The sequence below is a fragment of the Heptranchias perlo genome, chromosome 28 (assembly GCF_035084215.1).
Source record: "Heptranchias perlo isolate sHepPer1 chromosome 28, sHepPer1.hap1, whole genome shotgun sequence".
In the NCBI taxonomy this organism is placed as follows: domain Eukaryota; kingdom Metazoa; phylum Chordata; class Chondrichthyes; order Hexanchiformes; family Hexanchidae; genus Heptranchias; species Heptranchias perlo.
Window position 1 is genome coordinate 14,886,308 of NC_090352.1, and position 22,105 is coordinate 14,908,412.

General features: G+C 41.2%; 1 protein-coding gene across 6 annotated transcripts in view; it reads right to left on the minus strand.

The window, feature by feature from the left end:
• The window catches only part of mtmr4 (myotubularin related protein 4), a 112,095-nt gene extending 93,311 nt beyond the window's left edge, over nt 1-18,784 (minus strand). For 4 of the 6 annotated variants that reach the window (XM_068008103.1, XM_068008104.1, XM_068008100.1 and 1 more), the window contains exon 1: nt 7,642-7,717. Coding sequence is in view for 2 of the 6 variants with exons in the window: in XM_068008105.1 (XP_067864206.1) it covers nt 7,642-7,656 (15 nt within the window). In the remaining 4 variants the exon portion in view is untranslated. Of the gene's footprint in view, nt 1-7,641; nt 7,718-18,537 lie in introns of those variants that run through there. The other 2 variants (XM_068008105.1, XM_068008101.1) reach the window with 1 other exon arrangement.
• Between the last annotated feature and the right edge of the window lie 3,321 nt (nt 18,785-22,105).

Here is a 22,105-nt window from a genome sequence, read left to right on the forward strand (position 1 = left end):
TGCGTGTCCTCGTACAAGAAACACAAAAAGTTAGCATGCAGGTACAAGCAGGCAATTAGGAATGCAAATGGCATGTTGGCTTTTATTGCAAGGGAGTTGGAGTACTAGAGTAAGGAAGTCTTACTACAATTGTACAGGGTTTTGGTGAGACCTCACCTAGAGTACTGTGTACAGTTTTGGTCTCCTTATCCAAGGAAGGATATACTTACCTTAGAGGTGGTCCAACGAAGGTTCACTACAATGTTTCCTGGGATGAGAGGGTTATCCTTTGAGGAGAGATGGAGTAGAATGGGCCTCTACTCTCTGGAATTTAGGAGAGAGGTGATCTCATTGAAAATTACAAGATTCTGAGGGGGCTTGACAGGGTAGATGCTGAGAGGTCGTTTTCCCTGACTGGAGAGTCTAGAACTAGGGGGCAGAGTCTCAGGATAAGCGGTCGGCCATTTAGGACTGAGATAAGTAAGAATTTCTTCACTCAGAGGGTTGTGAATCTTTGGAATTCTCTACCTCTAAGGGCTGCGGATGCTGAGTCATTGAATATGTTTAAGACTGAGATAGGTAGATTTTTGGACTGTAGGGGAATCAAGGGATATGGGGAATGGGTGAGAAAGTGGAGTTGAGGTCGAAGATCAGCCATGATCTTACTGAATGACGGAGCAGGCTTGTAGGGTCGTATGGTCTACGCCTGCTCCTATTTCTTATGACTGGTTAGGCCCCTGCTGGAGTAGTGTATTCAATTCTGGGCACTGCATTTGAGGAAGGATGTCAAGGCCTTAGAGAGCGTGCAGAGGAGATTTACTAGAAAGGTATCAGGGATGCAAGACTTCAGATACATGGAAACTAGCATCACTGAGCTTGTTCTCTTTAAAGCAGAGAAGGCTATAGGGAGATTTAATAGAGGTGTTCAAAATCATGAAGAGTTTTGATACAGTAAATGAGAAACTCTTTCCAGTGGCAGAAGAGTCAATATCCAGAGGACACAGATTTAAGGTAATTGGCAAAAGAACCAGAGGCGAGATGAGAAGAATTTTTTTTTTTTAAACGCAGCGAGTTGTTATGATCTGGAATGCACTGCCTGAAAGGGTAGTGAAAGCCGTTTCAATAATAATGGTCAAAAGGGAACTGGATAAATACGTGAAGGGGAAAAAACTGCAGGGCTATGGGAAAAGACCGGGGGAGTGGGACTAATTGGATAGCTCTTTCAAAGAGTCAGCACAGGCATGATGGGCTGAATGGCCTTCTTTTGTGCTGTATCATTCTATGATCTGACTTTGTGACCCACTAACACCAATCTTGTGTATAGATTTGAGATGGCTGAAACCACAAATTTCATCTCATGCTCATTTCAAGAGCATTATTTCAAACTAGAATGATGGCCTTGTGGTCAATTAGCCTAACACCCACTCTCTAGGTTCACACATGAACACCACAGACTTGGGCAAGTTACCAAAGGATGCCCATGGAAAGTACCCAGTGTCTTAACTGAGCTTCACTGTTTGGCTGAGTAAATGTTCCCAATGGCTATTACCTGACTTTTTATTCTAAAGACAAATAAATGTGTATAAAATATAATTGTGTAAATGTACACTTCCTTCAGAATGTAGCAAAATGAGAAGATAGACAGGCCATGCTCAGTCAGTATTGCTCTCTATATCCTAGGTGGTATACAAGTGCAGTGCAGAGCTGACTTCCCCATGTCCTCATCTCCAGTTCCATTCTGTCAATTACTTTCCCCCTTCCTCTGCTGTTCTGCCAATAACATTCCTCTCTCTTCTGCATTGAACCAATTACTTTTCCTTCTCCTCTGCCAATTATCTTCCCTCTTATGTCACTGTTAAAAGATGTAGCGCCAAATCACTGTGCTAATGAACACTGGTTTGCAGGTGAAGATTAGTCCACATATCTCCGAAAAGAGCAGGGAAAGGCCACAGATTCAAAGTGTACAACCATTTACATGGACAGCAAAGTAGTGAGGGAGTCTCTAAGAAAAATGTGGAGTAGATGAGTGAAGGATAAAGCAGGGAAGCAGAGAAAAGCAAGTAATGAGCAATAAATCCGGTGACCGTGTAGTACATAGTGCAGCTCAAATTACTTTTAGCAGGACTGGGAGGTGCAGTAGTTTAGACAATGGTCCTTTACCCTTGGGACCTGAATTTGATGAGTCTGTCTGCTGGCTAAAAGGGTTCTACTTTGTAACGAGTTTGGGATATACTCAATCCACTTGCCAGTAGGCATGGTACCAAAGTGCAAAACTGCCGTCACAAGGCAAACTCACTCAGAGGCTGGTGTGGAAATTGAAAAAATGTCATGTTGGTGCCATAAAGATTACTTATCTGAGGTTGAAGGTTTGACACAATGTATGGATAGAGCAGAGTTTTATTCTGTACCTGACTGTGCTATAACTGACCTGGGAGACCTTGAGCACAAAAGTTAGAAAAATTAAGTCACAAATAACAAGAGCCACTGTCCCGTTTGGCATCAGTTGGAAACAGATTTACCCAGCATCACTCCATTTAGTTCCAGTAACTGTGTATGTTGTCCAATTTCACAGTCATATCACTATAGAGATTAGAGACATGGTAATACAATGCATCCTTGCTGTATATCTTTTCCTATCTCAAACTGCATTTTCAACATTTTATCTAACCACTACACTAATCTTGAACAAAGCTTGTCAAAGAGCAACTGGATGCTTATGAAATAGCTTCACATGGCTGATGGAATCAAAAGCATGGGAACAAGAAGGGAGAGCCACCACGTGCATAGAATACTTAAAAGGACAAATCCCATGAATTAAATGGTCAATTAGGCTGGCACTTTCAATTAGAGACAGTGAGTTAAAGCTCTGTTCAAGGAAGGTTTCACTGTCACCGAGCAAGATCATCAGGTCATTTATACCGAACAGTTGCCATCAATCAGAAGTAGCCATATAGCACAAAGGAGGTAGAAGTGTACACTCTAGTTAAACACATGTCTGAATGTTAACATTTTCTGAAAACAATGAACACCCTCCATGAATTAGCAGATATTTCCAAACCACCTGGCTGTAAGGAGTACGACTGCACAGCTCACTCATTTAGACAATATTCATTATTAACCAAGTCAATTCGTTGTGTGCATGGCAACAGTGGGAGCCTGTGGTGTGTCGTCTTCTTTATTTACTGCTTGCATCCCCCATAGCAGCATGTTCCATGAACCTGCTGTGCAGAATTAGAGCACAATCTACTTTTTAGCCTTAAAATGATGGTCATAGCAACTGTATGTAGCTTCAGTTTATTCCAGAGTAAAACAAATTCACTCTTCTCTTCACTGCCATTGAAAAAGCAAAAAATCTATCTACTCAGTATAAATGACATAATAAAGCCATCAGTAAGCAGTTTGTTTTGTCCACATTTCCATCTCCATTATTTCCTGATTGATAATGAGTGCAGAGCTTCCAATTCCCTTGCATTTCTTGTACACTGAAACTCTCATATTTTTGTCTGATTGCATATCTAACCCACATGATTTGGTCATTTAAATGTCCTACACATTTACAGGCTCTCCCTTCTATGTGCTGTTCATAGAACTGGCTCACGCACTGACAGACAAGGAAACGCAAAAATGGTTTCCCTTAGTCTACTCTTGTAATTTATGTTTTATTTGCAAAGATGTGGTCTCACTGGATAATGTTCTTCTATCGTTTTTATCAAGTGTTTTTCCCCAACTGGTTTTTGATTATTCAGCACTGGTTTTGTTCCCACACCAATTTTGATTCTGTTTAAATGTAGTTTTGCCCCAACTCCACTCCCATTCAATTTTTAATGGAAGCAAGGAAACGGAATCAGAACTAGCAAATACGCGATTGCTTTTTGACCCAATGGGGTCGATTTTAGGATAGCCGAGCGGGTGCGTTGGGGCTCGTAAAATCGGGGAATCCCGGAGCGGGTCCAGAGCCTGGCTCCAACCCGCCCACTTCTGGGTTCCCCAGTGATGCGTTCAGGTGTGCGCGCAGCTCCCGCGTGCGGGACTCCCACCGGCAATTAAAGCCGGCGGGATGACAATTTAAATGCTTACTTACCTAGTTGAGGTACTTGACAGGCCTCATTGACAGGAGATTTTGGCAGGGGTGCAATTTTCATGGATCCTCAGCGTGTTTCCCGTGCTCTGGGAAACACTCCCTGTTGAAGCAGACGTGTTTCAGTCAGCAGCCAGTGGGAGATGCAAAGGATTTTTTTGACAGTTGGGGGGGGAATACCTCTTATTGCAGCAGGGCACTCTGTCACTTCAGACAAAGTTTTGGCTGCAACACCTTGGTCTTTCCACTCAAAATTATTAATTTATACCCTAACCTTTGCTGTGCAAACACATTTACCTACTTTGCGGACCCCCTCAAACTCACACCGTCAGGATGGGGGGCGGGGGGCGCCATGGCTGCATTCGTCACTTCATCCGAGGATAAGCAACATCACCAGCCTTGTCAGGCACGCCATCCACCTCCGCCACGTGGAGCTCCACAACACAGTGCTGCGCCACAGGCACCTGCACAAAATAGTCGTGCAACTACACATACACCCACTGTAGGGTGACCCAATGGATGGCATAAAGTGTAGGTGTTCATGGAGAACCTCATGAAAGGGACTTATTGCACAAGCCAGTCAAGAATGGCCCAAGACGTGGCAGTAGTGGTGACCATATAATATTTAATGTGAGTTGAACAAAAATCAAATATAAATAAAAAACATTACAAACCGTCAAACACCCTTGTGCATCCCCTTTGTGCTTACGAAACCTTTGCCTTACGCTTCCTACTACTCATATATGATGCATCCCCTGTGGCTGCAGCAGAGGTAGTGGCAGGTTGGGTGAGGGTGACCGTGAAAGAGATGTATCAGAGGGGAAGTATGAGATAGAGCCATGAGATTGTACGAGGATTGGGTTGAGCGGTAGTGGTGGGATGAGTACTGGGGAGGTGAGTAAGTGCAGGTAAGTTGAGGATGAGGTTTGAGTGGGTGTGAGGAGTGATGTGATCGAGTAGTGTTGGCAGTGCAGAAGGAGATGTGGGGTGGGGGTGGTGATGTGGAAGACGGAGTGTAGGAGAATGAGTAAGTGTGCTCACTTTGGCTGAACTAGTTAGGTCATTGAAGCACTTCCTGCACTGTATCCAGGTGCGGGATATGTTGTTGGTGCTGCTAACCTGCTCTGCCACCTCGAGCCAGGCCTTCTTGGTGGCAGAGGCAGGCCACTTCCTCCCGTCCGCCGGATAGAAGATCTCCCTCCTCCTCCTCACCCCATCCAGTAAGACCTGGAGTGAGGCATCATTAAACCTGGGAGCAGCCTTGCCCCTGGGCTGCTCCATGCTATAATTTTGGCTGTTTGGTGCAGGAGCAGCATTGGAGGACTGCCCCTTTAAATAGGGCTCCTCCAGCTGACAGCCTGTGATGCGGGTGCACAGTCCGCCCACTGCGCAGGTTTCCAATGGGAAACCCGGAAGCCAAGATAAGGGGCTTCAATTTACTCACATCACGTGGGGAACCCGCCGATTTTACTGGGCGGGTTACCCACATGCCCAGTCGACTCCCCCGCTGCCAACCTGCCTCCCTGGTAATATCAGGGCCAACGTGTCAAGGAGTAATGCGTATCTCGACCCATTTCCTACAAGTAATCAGAATAGTATCCATAAATAGTTGCGGTACCTTCAGAAATTAGTGACTATAATATAAATTTACAGATAATACCAAATTAAGAGGTGCAGTGGAATCGGATGAGGCAGCTCAGAAATTACAGTATGAACTGAAGAAAATACATAAGCAGGCAAAACAATGGCAGATGAAATTTAATGCAGAAAAATGTGAAATACTGCACATAGGATGGAAAAATGGGCAACATATGTACTTCATGAATGCCACTGTCATAGCTAAGGAGAAAGTTGAAAAAGACATAGAAATCTAGGAAGAATGAGGAATGGATGTTTTAAGCTTGTGCGGAAAGGATTTTATCTCTTCATCTTTAGTAAGGTTATTACAATTTTTGACTAGCCCATTTAACTCAGCATGAAAACACTCTGAGTTAATTTTGCATGAAGTCCTTCGATCACCCCCAGATTTCTGCTGCTTCTGTCTTTTCATTATAACACTGGCTCTCATCTCTTACATGTCATTTTACATCTCTGCCCTTGGCTCAATTTAAGATATGAAATTGTTCTCAGATTTCAGGTCCTCTTCAGCTTTCCAACTTTTGAGTATTTACTTTTCTACAATATACCACTGTTTTTCCAGTATCCATTCCTCTCCGGTTATAGTTGTATCCAAGCACTTCATTTCTTAAACTCTAATAAATCTTTTTGTAGCCATTCCATCAATTGAACGTTATCTGTAAGTCCAGCTCAGTGCCTCAAATTGAATTCTCATGCCAAGCTGGAAATTTTTTGGTGACCAGTTTGGTTTGTAATTTTATAGTCAAAGATTCATGCATCTCTCCACTGATAAATGTAAAGTATTGTACAAAGCTCCAAAAAACATGGGTCATAAGTATACAATGAAAGAATTAAATTAACATAGGAATAATAGCCATGTTAATGTCGATGTCCAGATAATGTGATGAAGCAATTAAAATACTAATAGAATGCTGGACTATGTAGTCAGAACACCAGAGTACAAGTCCACTGAAGTTATACAGATGCATTACAATACACTGGTCAGACCATATTTTGAGATCAGTTTTGGTCATCACACCACAGATCTCATACACTGGGGAGAGTACAAGGGAACAATACGGCTGATCGCAGCGTAAAGGGAATCAGCAATAAGGCAAGATTAGAGAATTTGAAGCTCTCTAGTCTAGAAAGAATATGGTAAAGGGGCACCCCATCATAATGAATAGAATATTAAATGGTATAGATAAAGTAAAGCCATAACATTACTTCAAAGTAAGCCAGGAAAGTATAACCAGAGGAAATAAATGGAAATTAGTGAAAGTAAATTTAAAGCTGATATTGGGGAAAATGTCTTTACCCAAAGGGTGAAATATGCTTGGCACAGTAAATAGCAGGTGCAAAAACATTAGAGCTGTGGAGATAAAATTGGATGCTCTGATGAGTAAGTTAGGGCACTATAGGGATGATGGGCTGAATGGCCTTTTCTCGTCACTGTCTTCTAAATAGTCTAATAACTTTGTTCTATCTCATGCTCCGCTCCTGTTCCACTTTGCTGTTTGTATATAGCTCTGCCCTTGGCTTCAGTCCTTTGAGAAATCAATTTTGTTTAAGCTCATTCTACTCCAGGTCTGACTCCTCCACTAGGTGGTGATCAATTCTTTTTGCATCAATTTTACTCTAGCTTTTATATAAAATTAACAGTGAAACAAGACCATCACAATTTTATGCACCAGATTACTAAATCTGGATTAGGTTATGTCTGAGGTCATCTCGAACCCCAAAGCTTTTGTAGCCAGAAACACCTAACCCCTTCCCCCAAGATATGAGGGTGCCTTGCTCCTTCTGCACTTGCCATCTCCAACCTCAAAATTTACTTCGGTAATTCGCTTTGCTTGTCAGAGGGTTGTCATTCTGTCATTTGTTTGAGATGTGAATCCATAGGTCTCTAGCACTAATACAAGGGTTGAAACTGGAGAAACCAAAAATAGAGAATATCCATAACTTACTGTCTCTGTTCCCATGGCCTCTATCTGTCACCTCAAGTCAGGAAAGCTGTGGTTGCTTGTTCACTCCTAATGGCACCTATGTGAATGAAAACAAAGCCATGTTAGCACTATCAACTTTTTCCTCAGCCCTACAACAGTGATCAGTTTTGAAAAGAAACAAGTCCAAATACAGGCCTTCCATCTTCGCCACTCTAAATAACAGTTCTGAACCTTTCCTCTCACACTTCAACTGTGGGTTCTTTATTTTCAAATGCTGATTGCTATAGAGTTGAATTAAATGCTTGTATTAGACCAAAGAACATTTGTTTAATCACAGGACTTAGCAAGAGCTGTAAGTCAACCCTGTCCAAAGAAATTGAAATTGTTGGCCTCGATTTACCAGTAGCTTCCTTACCAGCCTCCCACACTACACCCTACATAAACTCAATTGATCCACTGACCACATCATATCTGACACAATGTCCTGCTCACCTATTATCCCTGGTCTTGTAGTTCTCTATTAGCTTCATGTCCGTGTGTGTGTGTGAGTGAGTGAGTGAGTGAGTGAGTGAGTGAGTGAGTGAGAGAGAGTGTGAGTGAGTGAGTGTTACAGAAACAATAGATTTCTTTAATCCTAAATGTTTAATGCACCTCTAATCTGTGGACAAGCTTAGCATACAATGTAAATTAAGGTTAGCAGGTTATAGTAGGTATCAACTTCAAAATCCTCATCCAAAAATCCCACCTGAGCCTCTCGCCTCTCTCCTCCCTCCCCCTGCAACCCCTTCCAGTCCTCCATCCCTGTCCACATCCTCTGCTCTTCCAACTTTAGCACCCTGCACATTCCATCCCCCAATCTACCATCTGTGTCAGAGCCTTCAAACATCATGTTCCCACATTCTAGAACAATCCCTAAATCGTGCTCTCATTAAATCTCTTTCCACTATCAAAAGGGTAAATTTTAATCATTCTGCTCAATGATAATTATAGGCACCCAAAAGGCCTCCTTTATAGGAGCTGTTCAGACTCGTACTCTGGTGTACAGAGTACCACAACCTCACGCTCCCAACCGCCCCCCTCTCCCCAATCCCTGTACCATCAGCTGCTTTCAGCCAATCCAGGACTGACTAAACAGTGACATCCACAGCAATAAATTGGCATTACCACAAGGCAGTGCATGTGTACATACAAGTGCAATCATTGTTTAATGAGATCACTGCTCATTTAAAGAAGGGACACCCTGCAGAGTCTGCCCAATTCCTGTGTGGAATTAGTAAAAACATGCACCAAGACTTATTTGAAACATTCTGCCATTAATAGTGCTTCTATACTACTGCACATTTGAATTCTTATTACTTAACCCACAACTCTGATAAATTTAATGGCAACTGCAAATTTTAGAACATTAATACATCGAGTAGTGCAGAGCTATATTGAAATTAAAAGCTCAAGTCTGTAACCAACAAAATAAGGTCTTATAGTTTTTCCTTTTAGCATTTCTTACTATCCATGCCTTACAGGCCAGTCAGTTTACATAACAGATTCTGTATTGGCATTCACGTCACTTTAACCCACTGCCACCCTCTCCTATATAATGATTCCCATCAATATGGACTGAAAATTAACCCAAGTGACTAGGCTTAACTAGTATATTCTTACCAAAACACAAGAGGAGAAACTGCACTTACGCCAATACACTTCAATGTGTGATACCCTTAATTTATCTCCTCAATCTGCTCCCACCACTACCAAAGTCAAACCTGAAACTACAGGTATTTCTTCACCCTAGTGTTAATACAACTTAAATTGTCCCTTAAAGACACAAACCAAATTTGGAAGAACAAATTGTATAATTTTACTGCTGGGTATCTTTTACAGTTTGAGACAAGATAGTCCGAACATTTCACATACCAACTGTTAGCCGTTACTGAAATCTTAGTGACAACATAGCTGTCCTGATTTTTAGTGAAGATCATTTTTTTCTAGGTTTAGATGCAGAATCTTTAAGCAATCAATAGTTTTATGAAGTTCTTGTTTCTAAAACTTTTGAGATTCAACTTGACTGCAAAATACCTGGCTCTAATGTAGAGGTTACAGGGCAGACCTCTATGGTGCTGAGTCCTGTAACACTACAGACAATTTACCGTGACCAGCATATCCATCACATTAGCTATTCTAATCAACTGCAAACAAACCCTACTATTCCCTCATGCCCCTATAATCTCTATATCAGGAAGGCTTGTCTACTAATGGCATTTCTGTGCATTAGCTACTTAATCACCCACTTTCTACTGTAATCTGAATTCCAACAGGATAGAATGGCAGATGTTCACCTTATTTTCTAACTCGACTGTCAAGATTCAGATTCTTGTACAGTTCAAGTCAAAGAAAGTCAACACCAAGATGTCTGTGTCTCGGAAACATGAATCCCAGCTCTCTACTTGGTTTCAGGGTAGGGTTGATGAATCCATTTCAGTTTAGCTACAATTCACCTTTTTTTGAAAATTGAGAAATCGATGGGAAGGGTCAATACCCTAACGGCGTCTGCCATTAGTCAGACTTGCCTTTGCACTTTTAAGTTTTTAATTAATTTTTTGCTGGAAGCACGAGGTGATAAAGTTGAAGCGAGGGAAACAGGGCGTCTGGGACCTGAGTGAACAGGGCAAGCAACTGTATCTCCTTAAACAATCAGATTGAAGGACTGTGAATTAAACAGCACAAAGGCTGAGAAGGAAATGTAAATTAGAGTGGGTGAATTCAATGTCAAATCAGGTACAGAAAGAGAAATAAAGTGAGGGAAAGAAAGATTGGATTAAGAGAGAAAAGAGACACAGAAAGGAAAAGTAATGGTTGGGCCATGTTGTCTTGCATAAAAGTAAAAGCAACCTGAAGATTGCAGAAGGAAGGAAGGAATAAAGGAGTTAAGAAGTTCCAAAGTTCAGACTTCAGAGATTCTGAGAAATGAGTTGATTGGAAGACTGTATGATGAGTCTTGATTTGAACACAGTAAAGATAGAGGCAGGAGGAAGTGCGTATAGGACAGTGCATTTACAGCTTAGGAGGAACAAGAGTCATGGGGGTAAATTTTAACTCCCAAGAACGGGTGGGTGGGGGACAGGTGGGTGGTTAAAATAACAGTTTTTTGGAGCAGGACCGCATCCCGGTTCCACTTCTGGTTTAATCCAGGCAGGTTTGTATGGGTGTGGACAGCAGACACCAGGAAGTCCCGCCCCCACTTAAAGCCAGCGGGCTGATACTTAAAGCGGTAATGTACCTCATCGAGATACTTGAGGTACTTAATATTTTGTGTATTGACCAATTAAAATTCATTTAACCATACCTGTTCAGGTTTCCCATCGCTTCCCATTCATGTCAGGTGAAAGCAGATGGGAAGGGCCGGATCCACAAGGTGAGTGCCTTTATTGCCCAACTTATGGGCCTGGAAAAGCAGGAGTGCTTCATACAGGCCCAACAAGCTCACCTGGCTGACAGGACCCCTGCAAACCGTACCCCGCCCCTCCCCGATGGATCTCCGCCCTGGTGGACCCCTCTTACCTCCAACTCTTCACCCTCCCTCCAGTGACCTCCAATCTTCTCCCCGGCCCATGATCCCTCCCTCCCTCCCTCCCCCAATTGCCAGCTGCCGCAGGCCTTCCTGCCCGACAGCCAGCTAGCCTGTCAATCAGGCTGGCTGCTGGGCATGAAACCTGGAAGTAAAATTGACTGGCCTCATTAAAGTCCTGCCCACTTACCTTCCAGGTTTCACACCCGAAAATCTTCCTCCCCACTCCCTTCCCAGCTGGAAGTTAAAATTTACCCCATGGTCTTTGCTAACCATTATGGATATTCTTCCAATGAATTGCTCAGGAGTGGCATTAACGGAGCACCGAGTACCACAATCACATAGTGGGTCATGGGGTTTGCACCCAGAAAAATTCAGATAGACAGTTGTCTTTGAGCTGATTCAATGCATCTCTTAGCTATTGGCTACAGAAATACTAATTGATGCAGGTTTCCTGTCCACTATGTTGTGAATTCTATGTGGGAGAAGGGCGGGGGGGAAAGAAAGAGTCTCAAAGAGCTGTGTTAATCAATATGGCACAAGTCTGCTCCAAATTAGCAGTCTGTTAGATGGGTCACAGTTTTCAGGGTATGAGGAGAGTAATATTAACAAAAACTTTCACTGGACTATTTATTCTGTTATAAAATTTTTCACTTTACCATTTTTCATATTTCTTTTTAATTAACATTTTATTTTCATTGGATGGCTGGTTATAACATGCAAATTGCAAAATCATTGCCTCTGCATGGCAGGAATATTATGTGAACCCTCTACTCCCAAATAGATCTCTAACTGACCAGTGGTATCACAATTGAGTATATGTTTGCAAAATGCACTGACCAGAATAAGAACAACAGTTTTTTGTTTTCTATCCGAGATAACTGTCGGCCCTCAATCTTAATTGGATTTTTCCTCTAATCTTCTGCTCTTTTCTCATCTCCTCTCCTGAGGGCATCGAGTCCTGTTCACATACGGTTCCAGAGATGCCTGCAATCCCCCAGTACCTGGCTCAAGCAGCCATTTTTCCTATTGTGAGCTGAGTATCAGTGGGCTATATGGCTATTCATCCATCACAGCTATCCCACAGCTTGTCCTCACCAAAGTCCACACATTTGCACACTTTCCTAGATAATGATCAGAAGTGCGAGCCCTGGGCTGATGAAGCAAATTGCAGCACCCAACTGCTGGCCTCACCGAGTAAGGCAACTCGGCACACAGTGGGATCTTATGGTCTTTACAGCTCAGCACTACATTAGGGTAGCGATTGAACACAGTACCGCAGAGGTCAGAGCTTGGGACCCTTGTTATTTGTCTACATAATTTATCTGGATATAGAAACTAATTACAAAAGCTTGTTTCATTTACAGACCAAATTAAAATAGGGATAGCAGTAATGACAGAGAATTCAGTTACCAATTTGCAGGAAAATTTAGATCAGTTATACAACTGAGCAGACAAAGCCAAATTAAATTTAATACCATCACTGGTCAGGATTTTTTGACCAATTTTCCACAGAAAGAATAAAAACGTGTAATCTCACGGATTTAAAAGAAAGGCACCCAGACAGAGGGGTGGTTAATATGCTAAATGGAAGTCGTTTTTCCAAGAAACTAAAGAATAAACAGCTTCTCTGGGTAATTGGAAAACACCACTCATCTAATGTGCTGGGAAGCCATTTGATCTCTATCTATCTATGAAGTGGGAGTTAAGAGCCATACAGACACCAAAAAAAAAATGTTTTTTGGGGAGAAACAAGATGCTGCAAAGGCAGTCAGCCAGCAAAAGGCTGTTAAGGACAGGAGACTGCAAAAAGAGGAGGTTCTCCCCTGGGCTATAAGACGGCAAGCAGACGAGTTATCTAAGTCAAGCAAGATGAAGTGTGGTAACATAGCACATTCATTATTTTTATGTTATTACGTGGGGATAAGTTTTATCAATTAAATTAAATGAATCTAATCATAGCTATTGCAGACGTATGGGGGCTGATTGAATGGCCACAATGGTGGAGAGGGCAACAAGGATTATCCCAGCATTAAAGGAAAGGAGGGTGAATGCAAGGACATAAGGCTGGAGATCACCAAGATAGTGAGGAGGGGTTTAAAAGTGAGGATGAGAATTTTGAAATTAAATTGCTGGGACACAGAGAGCCTGTGCAGCTTGGAAGAGAAATGTGATGATTGGAGTATGGAACTTTAATCCAGGTAAGGCCACAGTGTTTTAACAGAGTTAGAACTTATAATGAATCATAACTACAATTAAGGGAATAGAACTAGCAAAGAGGCAAGCAAGGGAACCTAGGAGTAACCAGCTTGTTTCAATGGTATCAATCATGCCTCAGAGTCAGATGATAGTGGTTTCATGTTCCACTCCAGGGCATGAGCATATAATGAAGGCTGACACTTCAGTGCAATACTGAGGGAGTCCTGCATTGTCAGGGGTGCCATCTTTTGAATGAGACATTAAACCCCTTTTCACTTTATTGAAGAATAGAGACATGTTCCAGTTATACAATTCGCCCTTCAATGAACACCATCAAAACAAGTTAACTCTTCACTCATCTCATTGCTACTTGTGGGACCTTGCTGTGTATAAATTGGCTGCCACATCTGCCTACAAGAAAAACAATGACTACACTCCTAAATGTAATTCATTAGGTGTGAAGCAATTTAGGACGTTCTGAGGATGTGACCGGCACCATATAAATGCAAGTGGTTCTTGAACAGTAGATTCCTCACTGTCACCATTCAAACAGTGTGTAGAGGCAATAAAAAGGCAAATAAAATGTTAAGACACATGGTCAGACCAATACAAACTCGACTGAGGTTATAGTGAAGCTTAAAATTATACACTGCACTTGGGCTTTACTTCTGCTGAGTTATCAGTTTGAGACCTAAAACTATTTAGTGAGCAGCTCAGCCAGTAAGTCTCCAGTTACAGTACAAGCTGCCTCTGGCTGTGAATGCAATCCTGCAATGAGAGCTCTGTACATTTGCACTTATAATGATAAACTTTGTAATGTAAATTACAGAACATAAAAAGATAGGAAACATAGTACTGCACAAGTAATGTCAAAATAACTAAGGAAAGAGTTGAAAACAAACAGGGCATTTAAGTAGACCCAATGCTCAATATGCCCCATCATTGCACAGCAGCAGTCAACAAAGCAAATCTGAACGACAGAGCCAAAGAAAAAAAAATCACACTCAAACTGTAAGTGCTCTGGTCAGACTACACCTCGAGTACTGTGTCTAGTTTAGGTCAGAGACATAGGATGATATTCAATCCCTGAAAGTGGTTCAGGCAAGAGCTAGGAGACTGATTCCTGAGCATCAGAGAACTGAGTAAGTTATGAGGAAAGACTGGACAAACTCAGGCTTTTCACCCATTAAAGGCGGTTACCTTATAGAGGTATTAGAAATTAAATGGTATAAAAAAGATAAATCCAGAATGCTACTTCAGACTATTCTGTACTGTAGGACAAGGGGACACAGCTTCAAACTAGTTAACAAACTGTGAATTCAGGACTGAGGTCAGGAAGTTCTTCACATGAAGAGTGATCAACAAATGGAATGAACTTCTGGATAGTGGAGACAAAAACCATGGAATCATTTAAGAAACAGTACAATCCTGTAATGGGGGACCACAAGGTCTTCCTGGATGAATAAGCTAACAGGGGCCTAATGACCTCTCACCTGCATCTATTTAGAAAGCGACCGGGCAGCAGTGCCCACCTTCTCAAAAAAAAATATTCTGCTTATGGTTATTAAGTGCCAGAAGAACCAACAGACATGGTTTGACACCACACAGGATTATACTCCACGCAGTGTCAAGTCTAATTGGAAAGGGCAACCTCCCTAATGGCACCACTGTGTTTTGGAGTCAGATTTGCACCAGCTAATTTTGTGCTCTTCAATGCTAATGTGACACTATAACTGCACCCTAAAAGTACTGTGCTCAACTTGAACAATAAGGAAAGGTTAGAGAAGCTTAATCGCTACACTTTAAAAAGATTAACGAGGGCCTTATCAAAATATATAAAATGTTCAATGGCATCGATAAGACAAACCCATAACATTACTTCAAGTTAAGTCAGGACAGAGGATTCAGAAATTTAAAATGAGAAAAAAAAAAATCAACTTTAAGAAGTATATTAGTAAGCAGCTGCTTTGCTCAGTGATAAATGGTTGGAATAATCAACAGTTAAGGTAGCAAAATCAAAGACATTAGGAGCATTCAAATGCAGCTGGATGCTGTGCTAGGGAAGCTGGAGTACTGAGTGATGAGATTCAATGGCGTGAATGGACTTATCTGGTCCAAGGCTATTTCTTGCATTTCTATGCATGCTGAGTTGTGCTTTTACCGACATTTTGGATTTCTTTTTAACATGGATAAACCACATAATTAGTAATTCAGATCCTAGCCTTGACTTACTCCATTTGACATACTTAACAGTCAGGACAATGGAACACCAGCAATGCAATGCTGGGTCTCAGGTAATGAAAACGTACACTTCCTATGGAACATAATATAATCCCAGGGCATCATATAGCTATCATAGAGCATTCTGCAACAGAAGGCCCATTGTGGAGTGACAGACACCCGATGTCACAAAACATAATCACAAACTGTTCCTTTGCAGTGTGTGTCTATTAAAAAGGAACAAACTTTTTGGGGTGCAATACCTAAACCTTTTGATGACCTCTGACTGAGCATTCCCCCCTCCCCAACCAAGAGTGGTCACAATCAAAATCAGCAACAATTTGGGCTGCAGCCCTGCACACTGCAAGGTAAAGGAGGCAGAATTCTTGTGGTGAACCAGGTCTCGTCATTGTCAAGTGTTTAAAAATGGCTGTCTAACTAGTTACCTCAGGCTGACTGAGTTAAACATGATTCAGAACAATCTGTGGTTGATATAAAAGATGATCAGCAGCACAGTCTGAGTACTTCTAGCTCAACTAGTACCTATAGTGAAGACATCTGGTAGATCTATACGTTGGGAAGCAAAGGCTCAGAGATTTCATTTGAAACAACCATTCCCACAATATCAGTTATTTCATGCCACAGACTGTGCCCTTGTCAAATGTTTTGACACCTGAGTGCCCCATGACTAATGATTAGCTGAACAAACTGTACCAGCAATGCATGATCCCTTTTCACTACAAGCTTGCCTAGGTGGATTGAGTGCTCTGGAGTATTTTGTACTGTCAACTTTGTTGCTCGCACTACTTTAAAGAAAATTTCATAAAATTAAATAAGTATCTTGCCAAAGGTCAACCACTTGAATATACGAAAAGATGAATAAAGCAAGACCACGCAACGCTGTCAAATAAAATACGGGGAGAGCTCACTGATTACCAAATCCACATTACAGATTTTCAATCTATGGTTTCCAGATCTTGAAAGTCCATGGTCATCAGATTTCTGTCTGTCTGCAACTAAGCACAACACACCATAAGCAGTATCCTGGGAATTCAATATTCCACATTTCTTCTGTAGTAGTGGATCTCCCATGTCATTGCTTGTCGGTAGTCTGGGGCATGGTTACGTTTAATTGCTAACCTGACTTGTACCTTTCAGGTGCCTAATTAAGTAGTCCTTATGGAGAAATTATCTAAATAGGCACAGGAAGCTAACTGTTGCTGTTTGTGAACTTCTGCAGTCAGATACAAATTGCTTATATCACACACAATACATACACACATTTTTTATTTATTTATATATATATATATATATATATAAATAAAAAATGTGTGTATGTATTGTGTGTGATATAAGCAATTTGTATCTGACTGCAGAAGTTCACAAACAGCAACAGTTAGCTTCCTGTGCCTATTTAGATAAATAGGCATACACACATTTTTTATTTATTTATATATATATATATATATAAATAAATAAAAAATGTGTGTATGTATTGTGTGTGATATAAGCAATTTGTATCTGACTGCAGAAGTTCACAAACAGCAACAGTTAGCTTCCTGTGCCTATTTAGATAATTTCTCCATAAGGACTACTTAATCTATCTATATATATATATATATATATATAGATAGATAGAGATGTTTAAAATAGTTCAAAAACAAAAGTACCTTTTGTGCTAACACCAACACAGCATAGTGTTCATCTTGCACCTCAAGTTAGGATCAGACCAGCACAGCGGAGAACTCCCTTTATATGTCAGTTGGGGTCACACTATCAGGGATTTGCACATGACAGTAGTTTGGCATAATGCATGTACAGCTGTGCTGCTCTTCTGTTTCATAACTTGCTCATACTATACCTGGATCGACCCCAATCTAGTACCAACTGAAACCAAAATCTGTGTTTGGGAAACATAGAAAATAGGAGCAGGAGTAGGCTATTCGGCCCTTCCAGCCTGCTCCGCCATTCAATATGATCATGGCTGATCCTCTATCTCAATACCATATTCCCGCTCTCTCCCCATACCCCTTGATGCCTTTTGTGTCTAGAAATTTATCTAGCTCCTTCTTAAATATGTTCAGTGACATGGCCTCCACAGCCTTCTGTGGTAGAGAATTCCACAGGTTCACCACTCTCTGGGTGAAGAAATTTCTCCTCATCTCAATCCTAAACGTCCTTCCTCGTATCCTGAGACTGTGACCCCTCATTCTGGACCCCCCAGTCAGGGCAAACATCCTCCCTGCATCCAGTCTGTCTGGCCCTGTCAGAATGTTATATGTTTCAATGAGATCCCCTCTCATTCTTCTAAACTCGAGTGAATAAGTTGAAAGTTGTGAGCAATTTTTAGATGCTCCTATTGTAACATTTGAACCAAACATTTCCAGTCCATGTTCACTTCCCATATCATTTGTGTAATTCAAAACAATCATTCAATATTTTGACCTGTTCCCTTTTACGTTTCATGCTTTAAAATGACATCGAAGCGCTGTGATGGCCACCAGGAGGACCTCCTGTAAATATTGACACCTTCTTAATATTTAAAAGTCAGTATCACTCCACGGATTTAAAATGTGTCCTCTCCGGGTATATCCAAACTCGTGAAGGGAACATTCTACTAAGTTTGATAGTAACTTGCCGAGAGAAGTGAATCTATTCTGCCTCAAGTATTTATATGGATCATAAATCTCCGGGTGTGCACTGTAAGTTGCATCTCACAGCCATGCAATCGGACAAATATCGAGCGACCAGAAATGCTTACTTTGCCTTAACTTCCTTGACTGCTGTGCACGGCCACTAACTGCAGCAATTGCAAAGCGCTCGCACCAACTATAAACTAAGATCCTGCACCAACTATAAAATATGCACTTTACATTTACACATTATATACAAAGTAAATGTAGCATTGATCCGGGATTAACAGCTTTTTTACTCACCGTACAATCGGTTTCAGTGAAACTGTGTAAGTTTAACCCGCTCACAGTGCTACTCTCTCAAGCGTTTCGATTGCACATGCCCAACCCACAGACGGGGGCAGGCGGAGCTTGGATTCCCAGGACGTGTCAGCTCCCGGATTCCAGCACAACATGTCCCATAAGTACAGACAGAACGTGAGTGACGTGGCCAGCCCCCAACCTCAACAACGTAACAGGAATTTGCTGAATAATTGGAACACGGTCCAGCCCAATACCACCGTGCTATACTAACAGAAAAACCCCTCCCTCCAGCCCCGCGGAGACATCAGTCCCCTTTTCAGGAACACTGTACCCGGGTGTCGCTACATTTGATTCGATATTTTGGGTTGTTCTGTGAACCCTTTGAACTTCTCAAGCTTCAGACATTCCGCAACTTACAGGTCCCGCCCGCCCCCACTGCTGATAGGCTCAAATAAGAAGAAACGTCTTCTGATTGGTCAAGGAAGTATCATTTAGTCCGAGCGCAGTTCCATTGGCTGGACAACGAAGGAGGGCTACTCCCACTCAATCCATGCCGGAGAAACAAAGCCGCACGTACTCAGCGATCCAAGAGGAAGGGAAAGATATCGCTCCTCCAATCTCCTCATTGAGAGGTCTTTGTGCAATGTACAGCAAACTGCTCATACTGAGTCCCACAAACTCAACCGTCTCCTTCCCATGTGCAGCCTCTTCAACACAAATCTTCAGAGGGCTATACTGCAACGGTTAAATGTTCGGTGAAAGCGATCTCATGGACAAATTTGGCTTTAATTTTGGGACTGGCCACTTTGATCACAGTCATAGAAATTCCAGGCCGGAGGCAACAATTCATTTGTAGCTATTTCATCTCAATTCCCTACCCTTCTCCGTATCCTTTTTCTTTTCAAATATCTATCCAATATTAAATCGCCTCACTCAATAGCCACTTGTGGTAAAACATTCCGTGGTCTAATGACAAAAACATCTGTCTACCTAAAAAATGGCACAGAGGACTGTAGATCAACAATGCAAAATTTCTAAAAAGGAGATTGCAAAGTTCTAAAATAATTACCATTAAAAAGGAAGACTACTTCAAGTTTCAAGATGCTGTGGATAAATCAAGAGGTTAGAAACAAACTAAAATTGAACAGAAAGGTGTTTGAGGTCTTTTAACATGAAAAAAAGAGAATGAGAAGATAAGGAAAACAAGAAAGGAATATGAGGAATGAATCTCAAATTTTAAAAAGTTAAATATTCTATAAATATATTAGTAAAGAGATTTGGTGGTTAAGCAAGTTGCTTCTGTGTTTACAAAAGAGATTATTGGGGAGGAGGTAAATCCTGAACTGGTTAAATGCAAAATGAGATATAGTCTAAGATTGTTGAAGATAAAGTGCTGGGAACTGACATTCAAGGATCCTCAGGGAAATGGGAGGAGAAACAGTGGAGGTACTAGAAATTATATTTCAGGATCCTATTGAGGGGTATGGACTGGAGGGCAGTCAATGCAATACTCATTTTCAAAAAGGGAGACAGAGCTAACCTGGGTAATTATAGGCCAATTAGTGACAAACCCGATTGAGTTCTTTGAGGAGGTGACACATATGGAGGATGGGGAAAATGTGGTGGATGCGTTGTACGTTGACTTTAAGAAAGCCTTTGACAAGGTACCACACAGACGACCATTGGATAAGATGAAGGGGCATGGAATTAGGGGAAGGTTAGTAATTTGGAGTAAAAACTGGTTAGAAGGGGGTAAACAAAATAGAAATTAAGGACAGTTTCTCAGTGGTTGAAGTAGGTAGCAGTGCTTCACAGGGTTCTGTCCTGGGAACACTTCCATTCAATGTGTACAATAATGATTTGGATATAGGACTAGAGGGAGTGGTGCCCAAATTTACCGATGATACTAAGATAGGAGGCGTAAATAAATAATTCTGAGGACCAAAGGGAGCTGCAACGGGATAGTGATAAGCTGGTGGAATGGGCAAAAAAGCGGGAGATGGAATTCAATGGCAATAAATGAGGTGGTACATTTTGGTTATATAAAAAGAGTAACAATTATCCTTTGAATGCATGAAAGCTGGGTGACGTGGAAGAGCAGAGGAATTTGGGGTTTGTGTTTACAATACATTAAAAGCAGCACCTCAAGTGAACAACGCCATTCAAAAATAACTAATACTGGGTTTTATGACAAGAGGAATAGAATATACAAGTCAAGATGCATTGGTGAATCTATATAAAAAAACCTTATTAAGACCACACTTGGGATTATTATGTGCAGTTTCAGGCTCCACACTACAGAAAGGATGTTGAGGCAATAGAGAGGGTACAGCATAGATTGACTCGGATGCTGCCTGTTATGGTGAAATACAGATTATGAAGAAACACTTAAAAAATTGGGACTGTTTTTATTATATGTCCATATAATGCCCAACCCAGACCAGAGCAAGTGCAGCTTGGAATCGCAGGATGTGTCAGGTCCCAGATTCCAGTACAATGTGTCCCATATGCACAGACAGAATGCGAGTATATACTTAACAGTTCATACTGTAAATATATGCAGAAACAGAAGTGAAAGAGCAACCCTGATCAGAAGCCATCCACCTGTACCAAATTTCCTAGATTGGGCACGTTTAATAAAAAAAACAGAAGAGGTGGCAATGAATATTTATGCACTTCCATCAACCCACTTGTGGAAAGAGCACTAAGGAAGGCTCAAACTTCCATGACCCAAATACATTAATTTGAATATACAAGGACAATAATAAAATATTTTTTAAACTGAGAAATGCTGAAAACACATAGCTTGATAACTTCTTTCAGACCCTGTAAAGAGAACGGACAGATTAATCGAGAGACAAACAAGTTCTTAATTGAACCAAACAAAGCAAAGAGGAAGACAATGGGTAATATGTCAAAACAGGTTTATTAAAAAGCGGGAAAAAGGTGTCTTTGCACTGCTTCATTGAAATGATAGTCATTAATAGTTCACCAGTTTTCACCAGCTCGCCAATAAATTTGTTCGAGCATTTTACCAGTTAGTCTTTTCTTCCTTCCCTCTCTCCACTTTGTTCAGTTCCATTAAACAGCTTATCTTTCAGTTTCCAGTTCTGATGAAGGGAATACACCTGAAATGTCAACCTGTCTTTTCTATTTATAGATGCTGTTACAAATCTGAGTCTGTTATTCATACCTTCAAGTTCAGTGGTATCAGTTGTTCTGTAAGCAACTGGAGCAACTTACTTTTTCTAGGAGTTGGCTTATACTGCCTTATATCTACTTATACAATAGTAGAATGAGCAAAGAATTGGTGAAAAGACTTGATAAAAATCGCTAACCTGTTTTATTTAACAGCAAGTAAACACAAAGAGCAATAATTATGATCAAATTCACTTAGTTTGTTTGATACAACTTATCTTTACACAATATAAAATAATATACATTCTACACTTCCCCACATCAATGGGTTGTCTTGCTTAAACAAAATAATATCTAATTACCGTCTTACATTCTAAACCTCTGAATCTGGGCAAAAGCTTGCCATTACAGCTTTCCACTTAAAAATCTC